Here is a 15,310-nt window from a genome sequence, read left to right as displayed (position 1 = left end):
TATAGATATTCCACCAAAAGAGATTCTTTGGAAGCCATGGATGGTGAGTCCATTTTATATTTTATATGGAATTTTGCAATATTTTGATTTGTTTTTTATGTTTTCTGATTCTCCTTTGTATGTGATTCTATTTTATTCGTTTTTCTTAATTTGCATCTAAAATTTGTGTCCTATGTTATAGGAGGTGAAACATTGATTTGTGTATGTTTTGATTAACCTATTCATTGTCAGTGAAGTGGATTGAGGGAGTGAAATAATTGAGGGGAGAGAAAGGAGAAGTTGTTCGCTCAAGCTATACTATTGAGGTTAGGCTTTTAAAACTGGTGTTATACTTTCTAATATGCTAAACGTCTAAACCAATGTTCTAACAATAAATTGATTTCCTTGGCTTCCCTGGAAACATTTGACATGAATTTATCCGTAGGTACATAACGACAATGAGGTGCATACCTCTTTCTGACTACACTCTCTGATTCTCAGCTAGCTGACGATGAAACATGATTGATGACTCAAGATCTTATCTTGCTCTCATTTCAAGTAAGCCACGAAACATGTGAGACCAGTACTCATGGAGGTTTTTCTCAGTCCACTATATGTATATATTCACCAGATAAGAGATAGAGATGTGTGTTTGGTGTTGCACTACTGTGATGCATATGTATATATTCACCAGATAAGAGATAGAGATGTGTGTTTGGTGTTGCACTACTGTGATGCATATATAGTTTTACTGACTTAGTTCATCAATTCTACATCTATCTATCATCATTACATATATTAAAAGCCACTTTTCGAAGGCAATATTAGATTTTATAATTAATCATTGTTCTATTATGGTTCAATTAATTAAACTTTAGTGTGATTGGAAGTCTTGCTTGCATGAGTGTGTAATTATCACATTACGATTTAGTATCAGCATATGTTTTTGATTTGGTTATTGTACTTTCAATAACAGTGCTACATAAAGCAAAGAGTTGTTTTAGCCGTTCAACAAATATAATGGGTCTAAAATTTCTAGAGGGGTTTTCTTCCATTCATCTTCTTTAGTAGCATGTGATTAGTTTCCCCTTACAAATAGATCTGATTGGTTATGGAAACCACTGGAAGGCCATAGCCAAAAAGTGGCTTCAATTCATTCTTTGGCTTTCATATCTGTTTGCAAATTTGATTGCTATCTTTGCCCTATCATAGCTAGATTGATGTTGCACATATTGCTATTATGTTTGGTGGTCTTTAGTCTATCCTAATCTAACATGTCTATCAATCTCACTTCATGAGTTCTTGATTTTCTGTTACTTAGAATGCAGATACGGCTGGAAGCTGCTAATTTGGAAGCAAGTTTCATTTGAATTAGCATGAGTTCATATTAATTCATGTTAAAGTTGGACAACAATCAGGAATAGCACCTAGGATTGCTGCTGATTTGGAAGCAAGTTTCATTTGATTTTTTAATTCGAAATAAATATTTTAATGATTTAAATTCAAAATGTGATACCTTCTTACTTTATGAAGTGCTTTTTTATGCCAAAGAACAGACTCTGGTTGCAGTGAAAATAAAATTTGCATATGATGTTAGGTACTGTGTGGAATTTGTGAGTGTGTTTGTGGATAATTTATAAGAAAAGCGGTGGTGATAGTGAGGTAGAGAAATCTGAGAGATTTTGATGTAAATGAAGATTTTTCTTTTTTATGAGATTGGACTTTTAATCCTTATCCACACCATTCGAAATTTCCATTATTAATACTATTATTTTCGACACTTATGTCACTGACAAATAATAATTAGGTTCTGATGTAATGTATATTCTTTGTAATGGAGAATTAAGTAGTTGTTTTTAAGAGTCTTTTATATATAATTCAGATGCAAACAGTATGCACTCAGCTATCACTTGAGCACTAGAGCAAGTAAAGGGAGCATACTACGACTGCTTTACTATTCTGAATTTTTTTATCGCAGAAATGCTACGGTAAGTACAACAAGCTCAAAAGCAGAATAGCATGATGAAACTACTAGATATTATTAATGGACCAAACCTTTTAGTTCCAAACTGTCAAGACCTTCACTAGAAATTTGTTTTAAAGTACGCCCATTAGTACTACTATAAGAGCAAAGCAACATGCTTCTTATATTGGGAGATAGACAAAAGCAGAGGTTGCCTTAGTAAGCTTTCTCACCTGGATCAACAGAAAAAGCAACTGAAACTCGATCGATGAAAGTTGGAATGGCAAGGTTTACTCTTAAAGTCTTCGGCAGGAGGAGGATACAAGAGGTCGACCTTGAAGCAAGCAAGGTATGGTGGGTGTCATCATCTTCATCAATATTACCACCAGATAGACTTGAGAAAAGACTTTCAAGCATCCTGAGAGTAAGGAGAAGTTGGATCTATATGTATTAGAAAGAGCCTAAAAGCTTTTATATATAGGAAGAATATTTTACATGAAAATACTTCTACATAAAAATAAATGTTAATAAGATTTCATCGGAATTTTTTTTTGTTACAAGAAAAACATAATATAATATAGTTTGATGTTAAGTTTTTCCTACATAATAATATAGTCCACTTTAATTTTTTTGTACAAATTATTATAGGAGTTAAATTCTCCTGCGGGAAGAAATATATTTTAACAAGAAAGTACCTTCATTAAGTATTAATTAATGTATCAAATACAATAACAAATTTCGCGGTACATTCTTTTTGTTTTAAGATTAAAATGTGTTCTGAATGCTTTATTAGTGATTCTTCATATCTATAATTTGTGTTATTGTCTTTAAGCTCATGAAGAATGTGAAACGACTTCATGTTGATATGGGTCAAACTTAGTTTATTTTATTGTGTAAAAAATGAACTCGCATAATCACGTACATAAATAATCTTTTCTCTTTTTTTCATTGTAGATTAAATCAGCTATTGTTTATTAGCCATCATTAAACCACATCCCCTAATATGTTTTGCATAGTTTGAGATTTGGTTAACCAATTTTTTTATTAGTTATTCAATTGTATGAAGTTCAATCTATGCAACAAGGGTTTTAATTTAAGACTTTTTGTCTACTTTTCTCATCATTTCATACTCTTCTATTTCATCCGTTGTTTATTATATTTTTAATGATCAAGGTATTAATTGACCTATCAAATATAATAGATGTATTTCCCGTGCAACGCGCGGGTAAAAAACACTAGTTTGACTGGTATAACAAGGGTTGAATATGTTTCCCAATAGGGTCGCATCTAAATTGGTCACCTGAAAAAAAAAATTAGGTCTATGAAATTCTATTTATTTGAAATAAGGATGGAATGAAATAGTGATTACATTACTTATTTTTTATTTAGGCCTCGTTTGGTGCACCGTATTCGGCCTGATTGTATAAGCTTATACAATACGTTATGGGCTTATTAGTTGTTTGGTGGTTACATTGTATTGGATTACTTTATCCATCAACCCTTCTAATACATCAAAATGATGGATAATTTAATCCATCATCTAAAGGGAGGATAAGACCTGATAAGTTTTGATGTATTAGCAACTTAAAAATATTCCAACCCTAACCTCATTCATCCATCGCTCATCACGTTCGACGTTTCTTGCTGTCACGTTTCTGCACCCCATCTTCTTCATCGTTCCACCTTCCTTTTCTTCCTCCTCCATGGCAATTTTACAATTCCTCATCTGTTCTATTTTCTTGAACCCTTGTCTACCTGTTAGATTTATGAAAACTGTGTTTTCCCCAAATTCGCCGTTCTTTTGAAATCTAATTAGGTTATTCAATTCATGTTAATTGTTAATGTTCCATATCTAGGTGTGACAATGTTTTCTCAATTGTTTGAGACAATTTCTATGTGTGATCCAAACCTTTTTGAAGGTGAGGCCCGTGTTACCTTTCTTGGGGTTCATGTGATCGTTTGCTGCCCATGGCCCCTGCTTGCATTCTTTTTTTAATTTTTGAAAGGAAAAATATGTATATTAAATAGCACAAGTTCAGGTGATTTTTTTTTATTTGTGGGGGGTTACTGGGGTGTTCTTAGTGGGGCTTGGAGTGGATTTTGAAAGCAATTTTCACCTTCAATTGGAGACTCGTTAGTACTTATATGTTGTAGCGTTCCTCATCCTTGGTGCTGTTATTTTGCCCAGTTTTGGTTTATTTGCCTAGCTAGTGTTTGGGTTTTTTCTTGCAGCTTGTTCTGTTGCTGCATAATTGGGGGGTGTTGTTTGTTTTGTGTTTTCTTTGTATTAAGGGTATTTTTGTACAAATATTTCTTTTTTATACTATCCATCATTATTCATGACTCCACCAAACATATGATTGTATTAAGTTAAACAATACGATAAGTTATATAATGTCTCACCAAACGTTGTATAGTATTAAATTTTATCAGGCTTTATACTATCAGACCTTATACAATCAAGTCTAATACTATCAGGTCTTATACTATACAGCGTACCAAACGAGCACTTAGTCACTAGCATACGTGTTACGTGGTATGTCTAGTTAGCTGAAGTGAATCTACATTGACTTTTCATAAGGGTAGGAAAAATGAGTTTGACTCATTAAGTCAACCCACCTATACGGGGTAAGATGAGATGTTTCTTATCCGTCACTCATTTTGACCTATCGGCCTAATACACTTTTCAAATAGAATAAAAGCTAAATGAGGTGGGTTCCCCGATTGGTAACCAATTTTTTAAAATAATGTGTGTGTTTGTGTTACTAGCGGCCTATTTTATTGTGTCATTGTTTAGCTTCTTTTCATGTATACTGTTTTACCGTTGAGAATAAATAGGGATTGAGTTCACTTGTTGAACGATCAAAGGTCCCCTTCAATTATTTTTAAAACTTCAACAAGGTATCTATACTTATATTAAAAGGGTTCATTTACTATACACAAAAAAATACTTGTGTAAAGTTACACAAACCTAGATTTACTTGTTATAATAGGTTACTTTGCAGGTAATTTTTTTTAACTAATTATTATTTAATCATTGTTATGGTTTAACCCACCACCATCTTAATTTCCTCCCGTGACAAAAATACCCACCACCATCTGTACCAAAAAAAACCACCACCACCTTCTTGGCGATTGTGGCTGAAGAGAAGAGTGGCAGCGCCGGCGGTGGGAGGAGAGACTGCGGTGGCGACTGGAGCGAGCTAGGCTTGGATCTGAGAACAAGGCACTCTCTTCCCCTTCCTTTTCCCCAATTTTTGCGACTGTGGAGCACCCAAAATCAACATCCTCTGCAAGTCGATCTCCCTGCTTCATCGTCAACGGCATAGAACGTCGCGGCGCGCGCGACTCCCAGGAACCCAAATCGATTTCGTCACAGACCTTGCTTGGGATTCTAATGGGGTGAATAAAGCACTGGTCAATTGAATTCTCCATGTTTCAGTGGTTTTAGATTTGGGGGTTTAGGGGTTTTCAATCTTTGATTGATTAACTAACCATACATGTTTTCAATCTTGTAGGTTTTCTTTCATCTTTCCATTTCCTGGATGTGAAATTTCTGGAATTAATGCCCAAAGGTCCTAGCTTTCATCATCCCTAACTTGGATTTATGTGTGTTTGTGGTCTGGGATAATGCTACATGTGTTGGTGTGATGGGCTTTTGTGCTCAGATTGGAGATTTGCAATTGGATTTGATGAATTTCTTGATAGTAAGCTACTAGACATGTATCGTGGGATGATGCACACCTGTTGGGTGGAGGATTTTCAGTGGGGTTGTTGTTGGGTTCTAGACTTCTAGGGGAAGGAGGAAGAAGGGGAAGATGATGAAAAGGGTGAAGTCAGTGGTGGAAGAACGGTGAAGGGAGGAGAAGAACTGGTAGCGGTGGTGGAGGTGGTGGTGGTGCCGGCAACGGATGGTATGGAGGTTAAGGGCAGGAAGGTGGTGGAGTGGAGAGGAGATAATCATAAATTTTTAAATTAAAAATATATAATTTTGTAATTAAAAATATAGGTGACCTGAGAACCTACAATAGCAAGTTAAAGTGAGACTTGTGCAACCTTACACAAAGATTTTCTTGTGTATAGTAAATGAACCCATATTAAAACACAATCTTTCCAAGGACCCGCTTTCCAAGGAATAAATTACAATATTTTATTCCCCCATTGCACCACAAAGTGACACGTGTCCCACCCTATTATTTTATTCATTTTTATTCAAACCTTCCCCATGTTTCTCTCTCCCACTATCTTTAACTTAATATTTTATTCATTTTATCTGAACTCTCTCTCTCTCTCATTAATCCGGCTGCTTCTTCCTTCCCCTCTTTCTCTCGATTCCAACCCTAATTCATCACAATCCATCCAATTTTTTCGAATCTCCCTTCTCCATTCATTGTGTAGCCTGCCTTTCTTTGTTCCCAATATTCATTAATTGATTTAGTTAGTTGCGTTTTTTATTTTCTCTATTTGTGCCCAATGATTGTTGTTCATTCCCACTATCCCTTTGTTTCAATTTATTTTCCTCTAATGCATAAGGAAAACGAACAGTTTCTACTCCTCAACCTTTTTGTATATAAATCCATGTTCTTGGATGCCATGAAACCCAATCCGATTTGCTTTGGCTCTTTAGGGTTTGCTCCAATCTCTCCTCAATTCCTTTTGAAATGGCCCTTCGAGTTGATGATGTCTCCACAATTTGTGCTTCCAAAGACACCTGGACCATCGTTGTGAAGGTTATTCGGCTTTGGTTAACACCTAGCTACTCCGGTTCCAAGCTTCCTTCATCCTTGGAAATGGTTTTAATGGATTCGAAGGTTTATCTCCCCTCTATTTTTTTCCCATTATGTTCGTGGATTATGTGAAAGTCTGTCATATTTATATTTTTTTCCTTATTTTTGTTCAGGGTTCCAAAATTCATGCTACCATCAGGCGTACCTTGGTTTACCGCTTCCAAAACCAGATCTCTGAGGGTCGTGTGTATCAGATCTCTTTCTTTGGTGTTTGTGAAAATGGAGGTGATTTCAGGACGACCTGTCATCCTTACAAGATAAATTTCCAGATGCATTCCACTGTTAGGGTCATGGCTAACACCTCCATTTCAGCAAACTCTTTCTTTTTCATGGCTTTGTCTGATGTTGTGTTCAAAGAACCAGACACCTCATTTCTTATTGGTAATTTTTTGCTTATTTCCATTTTCCTTTTTTTTTTTCTTGATCATTTTAATATTGGTATACGACCTGACTTTCTCTGCTATTTCAGATGTGATAGGAATCCTCACTGGCTCATCTGGGAGCAAGAGTTTGAAAAACATGGCAAAGTTCAAAAGAGGATTACCCTTGAAATTGACCAAGATGGGTATGTCTTATAATGGTCTTTAACAATCATCATCATTAGACTTAATTTAACAGACATGAAGATTATGTCATGTAGTCTTATATGTTTTTGCTTTCCTTCTGTTGCCAATCAGAACATATGATTGGTTAGTTCAAAATTATGTTAATTATTTTAGATACGAATTGATTATAGGCTACTATTCAACTCTTTCTTATTATCTACTTTTTTGGATATTGTTGCAGGAACTCATGAATTGGATGAAGGAGCTGAAAAGCAAATATGAAATTTGTTGCTTTGTGTTTATTAGGTATTATTACATGATTGCTGTAAAAAATCTCTTTGGTTTCATTTCATACACTTTATATTAAAAAATGAGTTGTTTCCATTTAAGGGCAGCTTAATATTTTGTACAAGAAAATCAAACTGTTTATATTTTGGAGTCTTATGTTCTAACTCCTCTCTATTTTCAAGTTTTTCAGTGTCAATATCAAAGTTGAAAGGCCTGATAGGGATAGCCGAACTCTGCATTGGTGGCTTGAAGTTGCATAGGAATATGATGTCAAGTTTTGAATCTGAAATTAAATTGTACCATTACTTTCTGTTCTGATATTTTTTGTACCGCATGAAGTTATGGAATATTATAGGTGCTGTCATCAATTATGAAGTACAACATTCAAATCAAAATTTTATTTTTATATCTCAAGATCCTTATGTTCTCAAAGAACCAAGTACAAAATTGATTCAACCTTATTGTGTTTGTACTTACTTTTTTAGTATTTCAAATTTTCTATAATCAAAGAAATAATTGATGTATCAATAATATCACAAAAAAATTCGTCGTGCAGCGCATGGGTAAAAACACTAGTCACAGTCTTATTTTGTTAAAGGCAATTTTATTTATTTTCGCAGATATATAAAAGCAATTTAACCAAAGAACAAGGGCAATAGTTCAAAAACCTCAGAAACCCCTGGAGATTTGGATTTCCCACCCCAAGTATTAGATTTGCCACCCAACATTTTTAAAAAAATATCAGGAGTACCCTTCGGAACATAATATTCCGAAATATGTTATGTTCGTAAGATAAATATGTTATTGCCACTGGTTTAATTATATAGTTTCGGCAGTTTATGTTCCAAAGCCATTCGGCAGTTTAAGTTTTAAAACCTCTTGGAACTATAAGTTCTGAAACATATGTGCAGAGATGAATGAAGCGCAATACAGAAATAAAGAACATACATCAAAATAAAAAATGTGGTGGGAAATTTAAACATTTGTATGTAAATCTGGTGGGAGAGAAAGAGAACTTACACACAACCTTGAAACTTGGAGATCTGGAACTTGGTGGCAGTTGGTGGCAGTCCTTTAATTTCGGAACTTTATGTTCTGCATGATTCCGGTGATTTATATTTCGAAACAGTAAAAATGTAGATTTGCCACCCCTTATTTGTAATGTTTCGGAAATTTATGTACCGAAAGCTATTGGGAATTTATGAACCGAAAGGTTTTGGAACTTTATGTTCGAAGAGGATGTCGAAGAGGGAGACGATGGGAGTGAAATGAAATTGAATGGTTTGGAACTGGGAATTATAAAATCGATTAGTTTCGGAACTTAAACTACCGAAACCTTTCGAATATTTATCTCCCATAAAATAACACGGAGGGATATTTTAGTAATTCCCCACTTTAAGTGGGGTGGCAAATCTAAATCTAAGAGTGGGAAATCCAGTTCTCCGCTAAGCCCTATATCGAAACCACACACTGAGCTCTTGCCAACTCCGGCAAACCGCCACGAGCAGCCGACCGATCGCCACCGTGTTCGTCACCACTCACCACCGGTGAGTGTCAGTTAAATTCGGTTACATGTCGTTATTCAGTTTTGTTCTGTGTACTAAAATGATTACATTGCACAGAGAATGGAGAAGATGAAAATAGAAGAGGTTCAGTCCATGTCGAAGAAACAACGTGTTGCTACCCACACTCACATCAAAGGCCTTGGTCTTGAGGTTCCTTCTCTTTCTCTTCTAGCATTTCAATGGTTTTTTTTTTTTTGCTGTGTGGAAATAAATGCAAATTTTGAAGCTTAGGTTTTACTGCTGTTTTTTCTTTTTCAGGCCAGTGGAAGAGCATTGCCATTTGCTGCTGGGTTTGTGGGGTAAGCCGAGGCTAGAGAAGCATGTGGCCTTGTGGTTGACATGATACGCCAGAAGAAGATGGCTGGCCGTGCCCTCCTCCTTGCCGGACCGCCTGGGACCGGCAAGACTGCTTTAGCACTCGGGATATGTCAGGAGCTCGGAACCAAGGTATCACTTGAACCATCATTTTGGTGCCCTGAAAGATGTAAATTACCCTTTTCATCCTCGAAAGATGAAAAAGCGAAAGAAGAAGAGAATTCATAGAATTGTTGAGTGTTTGATAAATTGAGAGAAACGTAATTCTATTACACAGTAGTTAGTTCATACAATGATGTTATATAGAAGTTTAAGCTATGCATACTAACAGAACTCTAACAGAGTTGTAACAAGCAAACCGAAGCTCTATCAGTGAGATAACAACCTAAACTGAAACCTAACCAAGCTTACACGTATCCACCACAAAAAGGTTATCAATTTAGTCCTCTTCAGGAACTTAAATGATGTTGTGGAAGGACCGAATTGATCGCATTTTTCAGGGATAAAAAAAGTAATTTCTATCTTTCAGTGACTAAAGTGACCCACTCGGTATCTTTTGGGTGTGAAATGATGGTAAACTCTTTTGTCTTCGTGACCCTTCCTTCCTTGCTTCTTGCTAATAAAATTTATAATGCCACTTTGCAGGTTCCATTTTGCCCAATGGTTGGCTCAGAAGTATACTCATCAGAAGTAAAGAAGACAGAAGTTCTTATGGAAAATTTCCGACGGGCTATTGGTCTGCGTATTAAGGAAAACAAGGAAGTATATGAAGGAGAGGTGAGTTCATTGTAACTGAGATGGGATTGTTGATTTGATCACTTTGCCTTCTGCATGTTATTTTTAATATCAAGTCATCTGATGTTTTGACTGGTCTTGTGGAAGGTAACCGAGCTCTCTCCAGAAGAAACTGAGAGCGTAACAGGCGGTTATGGTAAAAGTATTAGTCATGTGATAATTGGGTTGAAGACAGTGAAAGGAACCAAGCAACTCAAGTTGGACCCCACCATATATGATGCTTTGATTAAGGAAAAGGTGAGGGCTTTCCTCTTGCTATCATCTTTCTCTGTGTGTGTGTGATCCTAGGTGTAAGAAGTTATAACCTTTTTTTCTTTCTTTTCTAGGATGTTTTTTTAAAGCTATGTAATATTTGTGTCAATCATCTGGTGTTTTGATTGTGATTTATGTACAATACGCAGGTAGCTGTTGGGGATGTTATATATATTGAAGCAAATAGTGGGGCTGTGAAAAGGGTAGGCCGAAGTGATGCTTTTGCTACAGAGTTTGACCTTGAAGCAGAGGAATATGTTCCACTTCCTAAAGGAGAGGTTCACAAAAAGAAGGAGATTGTTCAGGTATTTGATTTGAAGACCAACTTTATATGCATGTAATGCCTCTAAATATTTTTCTAATTTCGTGTAGTTATTATATTATTTGGAATCCCTTGTGATCAACCGTACTAGGAATTCATACTGGCGTTAAGTTTAATTTCTAAATTTAATTGTTATTTCCAAATTCCAATAACTTCACTTCTATAGTTCCATTTCAAGTTGATCTGTAACTGGCTTCATGTGGATGATAACACGTTAAGATATAGTCTGTTTAGTTAATCTTTTGAAAAATGTTTCCAGAATGTTATTCTTCCATATTTTACTTTAGATGATGTAAATATAAATCTTTTGGACTTGTTTTCAGAATAGTCAAACTTTTTACATACATATAGGTGTTAAAATAGTTGGAGGTTCAGACTCTGCAAGAATCTGTTTTAGATATTGGGTATTATTTAATATTACTGATTTCTTACTTTTCTTTCGACTGATTTTCTTTTCAAAGGATGTAACCCTACATGATCTGGATGCTGCCAATGCACGACCTCAAGGAGGGCAAGATATTCTATCTCTTATGGGTCAGATGATGAAACCCAGGAAAACAGAAATCACTGACAAGTTGAGACAAGAAGTTAATAAGGAGGTACTGTCATAACTTGTGATGCATATTTGTAATATTTTGTTTAATTAGTTATGGGGGAATTAGGGGTCTGAAAAGGGAGTTTTTTTTTTACTTATTCTGATTTATTTATTTTACAATTGTTCTTGGGTTTATTACTTATTTTATGATGTTTTCTGCATTAAATTGTCATTGGTGATTAATGTAGTCATACTTATAATCCAGAAAAGAAAAAAGGAGAGAAAATATAAAAAAGAGGGTATCTTGAAATGTTTAATTGTTTACTATGTTTATGTTGGTGACAGGTTGTCAACCGATATATTGATGAAGGTGTAGCAGAGCTTGTTCCCGGAGTTCTGTTTATTGATGAGGTGATTTTTTCATTAACTCTCTCCCTATCTAATGCTGCAATGGTGTTCAATTAATCGAGTCTTAATGCTTCCTTGCAGGTGCATATGCTAGATATGGAGTGTTTTTCCTATCTTAATCGTGCTTTAGAGAGCTCCCTATCTCCAATAGTTATCTTTGCTACAAATAGAGGAATTTGCAATGTGAGGTATGATTAGAACTAATGTTAGTTATAAAGAAGTTTGCTCTGGTGGTAAATTTGGAGAAACCAAATGAATGAAATGTGAGAATTAGATTCCACTCATTCTCGGTTGTCACTACAACACACAACGCTGTGGTTCCTGACCTTGATATTGAGTTTAACTCATTGTCATGTGACTTTGATGCATGTGGTTTGAAAACAAAATTAATGGTAAACCTTAGGTAGCGAACCCTTGATGTGTAGGGTTTTAGTTTCATACTAAATTGAGGTTTTAAGCCATCCAGTCTTCTTTGGCACACTTTTCATGTCCTGTAAGATAACTGATAATGCTGGACTTATATAGCATCTCAATAGGCCATGCTCTGTTTCCATGATTTGTTGAGACATAGAAGTTCTTTTATGGTTATATTCTTATGGCTCCATTTTCATTAATTTTAGCATGCTTCAATTTCAGTTCTTAGTTCTAACTACTAACTTGCCTTTGTTTGATACAGAGGGACTGATATGGCCAGTCCTCATGGCATACCTGTTGACCTGCTGGACCGGCTGGCGATCGTTCGAACACTAATCTATGGTCCTGCTGAGATGATACAGGTAATGGGTTATTGTTTTTTCAGGTAGCATTTCAATATGTAAAAGTCTCGTGTGTTTTGGATGTAATAACATACACACTTCTTACCTGTGATACAGATTCTAGCTATCCGTGCTCAAGTAGAGGAACTGGTTGTGGATGAGGAAAGTTTAGCTTTCCTAGGGGAGATTGGACAAAGGACATCTTTAAGGTCTGCATTCTAATTGGCCTTTTCTCCTATGTTTATCTTTCCTATGTTACTTATTTTAGTTGCTTATATCAGGCACGCGGTTCAGCTTTTATCACCTGCCAGCATTGTTGCACAAATTCACTCTTCATTTCATTCTTCATCAAACAGCCTACACCTTCTCAACATAAACAATGCGATCCACAGCATTGGTAAACCGGAATCTCAGCTGGTCCATGGAGTTAATCCCGTTAACATCGCAGAATTGTCTCCAGCCCCCTACACATCTTTGCAACTCCAGAATTTTGAAGGACATGAATGCGATATTCCCCGGGATACAGGAAGGGACCAATGAAAACCCAGCTTTGGACACCTGCATCCTTGATATATGCAGCAGCAGATGGGGGAAGAGGCTGGGTTTCAAATAACAAAAATAATCAATAATACAGCCAACACATAATCAAATATTAAAAAAAAATTAACAAAAAAAAACACGTAAATAAATAATTAATGCTAAATATATAACTACAATCTGATTTCTGGAAAAATGTTCTGCAGTGAGCTGGCATGTGAAAACGCACTCATCTCCATCTTCCTGCACATTGATTTCTTCACTAATTTCATCTTCAGAAGAACCATCAAGAGACCCTAAAATAACTTCAACATCCTCCTCAACAGAGCCAGGAGGTGGAGGAAGGCATGCATTTGGAATTTCAGGGGCTTGAGCTGGGGGTTGAGATGATTGTCATGGAAAAGTAAAATTTGGGTAAAAGTCATAGACAGTGAGATCAGCATGCATGTCTTCATTTCGTGGAGGGGGACCTCCAGAAACCTGGATCTCTTTACCAAACTGATTCAGAATAGATATGTGAAAAATAGAGTCACCAACTTCATGAAACCAGACAGTACAACTCCCTTTCAAGTTGTGAAAAACTCGCAATTGATACTAGCCAGAAGTAAGCCTAGGGCGCTCCAAATTCATGTTGTAGTGCACAACATGCTTTTTGGGAAGGTATGAGTTTAAATGGTGTATGAGTCATACCTTCCCAAAAATCTTCTCAAATCATTTCAACTTTCCTACACTTCTAAATCCCATCCATGGTTACTCCGGCTGGATTTCCTTCTCTCTTCTACAAGAGCTTCTTTTATGTTAAAAATCGTCACTTGGAGGTAAATATAACATTTACCTTTTTCAAACTTTTATTCTCTCTTCTACAATAGCTTCTTCCCTCTTTTCTTCATTCATGAGGCTTTTGAAGAACCTTAACCGTTGTTATTTTTTTGGCAGTATGAAGCAGAGATAAGCCCTTGGTATGCTAGGCAAAATAAGGATAAGCTGAAACACGAATAGGTGTTGATTGATGACGGCCATAACAAGCATGTTGTGCACTACAACATGAATTTGGAGCGCCCTAGGCTTACTTCTGGCTAGTATCAATTGCGAGTTTTTTACAACTTGGAAGGGAGTTGTACTGTCTGGTTTCATGAAGTTGGTGACTCTATTTTTCACATATCTATTCTGAATCAGTTTGGTAAAGAGATCCAGGTTCCTGGAGGCCCCCCTCCACGAAATGAAGACATGCATGCTGATGATGATCTCACTGTCTATGACTTTTATCCAAATTTTACTTTTTCAGGACAATCATCTCAACCCCTGCTCAAGCCCCTGAAATTCCAAATGCATGCCTTCCTCCACCTCCTGACTCTGTTGAGGAGGATGTTGAAGTTATTTTAGGGTCTCTTGTCTTCTGAAGATGAAATTAGTGAAGAAATCAATGTGCAGGAAGATGGAGATGAGTGCGTTTTCACATGCCAGCTCACTGCAGAACATTTTTCCAGAAATCAGATTGTAATTATATATTTAGCATTAATTCTTTATTTACGTGTTTTTTTTGTTAATTTTTTTTTAATATTTGATTATGTGTTGGCTGTATTATTTTTTGTTATTTGAAACCCAGCCTCTTCCCCCATCTGCTGCTGCATATATCAAGGATGCAGGTGTCCCAAAGCTGGGTTTTCATTGGTCCTTCCAGTATCCCGGGGAATATCACATTCATGTCCTTCAAAATTCTGGAGTTGCAAAGATGTGTAGGGGCTGGAGACAATTCTGCGATGTTAACGGGATTAACACCATGGACCAGCTGAGATTTCGGTTTACCAATGCTGTGGATCGCATTGTTTATGTTGAGAAGGTGTAGGCTGTTTGATGAAGAATAAAATAAAGAGTGAATTTGTGATGAACTATTTGAATTCTGGTGTTAATGTTGTTGTTTCAGTTTCTTTTCCTTTGTTGTTATCTGTTTAAGTAATGAACGTTTGTAATTTATATTTTGCATTATCTATCAGTTGGGTTGTGATGAGATGAGAACTATCCTGTGCATTATTTAAGTCTTTTGTTTTCAAATTTGCCGTTTTTAGTTGATGAATTTAAATTAAGTTTAAATATTTGTAGATTTTTTTCCAACTTATCCGATTATATATTTTATTGATATATCTTAAATTTGATTAACAAGATTGGTTGAAAAATACAATATATCTAATTCAATTATATAGATGTAGTTGGAAAATCGTTTACCATCCTAATTATATAAAATTTCAATGGAAACCAATAGTTAT

General features: G+C 35.8%; 2 protein-coding genes across 3 annotated transcripts; both read left to right on the top strand.

Moving 5' to 3' along the window:
- The first annotated feature begins 6,233 nt into the window (after positions 1–6,233).
- Positions 6,234–7,971, top strand: LOC130712018 (uncharacterized). 2 transcript variants are annotated; one of them, XM_057561838.1, is made up of 5 exons: positions 6,234–6,753; positions 6,843–7,110; positions 7,199–7,294; positions 7,516–7,580; positions 7,753–7,971. In XM_057561838.1, exons 1-4 carry the CDS (start codon positions 6,604–6,606, stop codon positions 7,554–7,556), a joined length of 555 nt encoding a protein of 184 aa, XP_057417821.1. In that variant the 5' UTR covers positions 6,234–6,603; the 3' UTR covers positions 7,557–7,580; positions 7,753–7,971. The 2 variants fall into 2 exon arrangements, with proteins under 2 accessions (XP_057417821.1, XP_057417820.1); XM_057561837.1 differs by having other exon boundaries at positions 7,745–7,971.
- A 1,226-nt stretch (positions 7,972–9,197) lies between these two features.
- Positions 9,198–13,269, top strand: LOC130709882 (ruvB-like protein 1). Its single transcript, XM_057559014.1, has 11 exons — positions 9,198–9,277; positions 9,386–9,574; positions 10,088–10,219; positions 10,325–10,474; positions 10,639–10,794; positions 11,273–11,410; positions 11,692–11,757; positions 11,836–11,942; positions 12,431–12,530; positions 12,627–12,718; positions 12,791–13,269. Exons 2-11 carry the CDS (start codon positions 9,467–9,469, stop codon positions 13,047–13,049), a joined length of 1,308 nt encoding a protein of 435 aa, XP_057414997.1. The 5' UTR covers positions 9,198–9,277; positions 9,386–9,466; the 3' UTR covers positions 13,050–13,269.
- Positions 13,270–15,310: the final 2,041 nt, after the last annotated feature.

Source organism: Lotus japonicus, chromosome 4, assembly GCF_012489685.1.
Source record: "Lotus japonicus ecotype B-129 chromosome 4, LjGifu_v1.2".
In the NCBI taxonomy this organism is placed as follows: Eukaryota; Viridiplantae; Streptophyta; class Magnoliopsida; order Fabales; family Fabaceae; genus Lotus; species Lotus japonicus.
The sequence above is the reverse complement of the archived record's forward strand: the minus strand, read 5'-3'. Positions and strand labels throughout refer to the sequence as shown.

Coding starts and splice junctions, on each gene's coding strand:
- LOC130712018 (XM_057561838.1), top strand. CDS start 6,604: ATGGCCCTTCGAGTTGATGATGTCTCCACAATTTGTGCTTCCAAAGAC. Junction 7,111..7,198: donor AGACACCTCATTTCTTATTG/GTAATTTTTTGC, acceptor CTGCTATTTCAG/ATGTGATAGGAATCCTCACT. Junction 7,295..7,515: donor CTTGAAATTGACCAAGATGG/GTATGTCTTATA, acceptor ATATTGTTGCAG/GAACTCATGAATTGGATGAA.
- LOC130709882 (XM_057559014.1), top strand. CDS start 9,467: ATGATACGCCAGAAGAAGATGGCTGGCCGTGCCCTCCTCCTTGCCGGA. Junction 10,220..10,324: donor AGGAAGTATATGAAGGAGAG/GTGAGTTCATTG, acceptor GTCTTGTGGAAG/GTAACCGAGCTCTCTCCAGA. Junction 12,719..12,790: donor GGACAAAGGACATCTTTAAG/GTCTGCATTCTA, acceptor TGCTTATATCAG/GCACGCGGTTCAGCTTTTAT.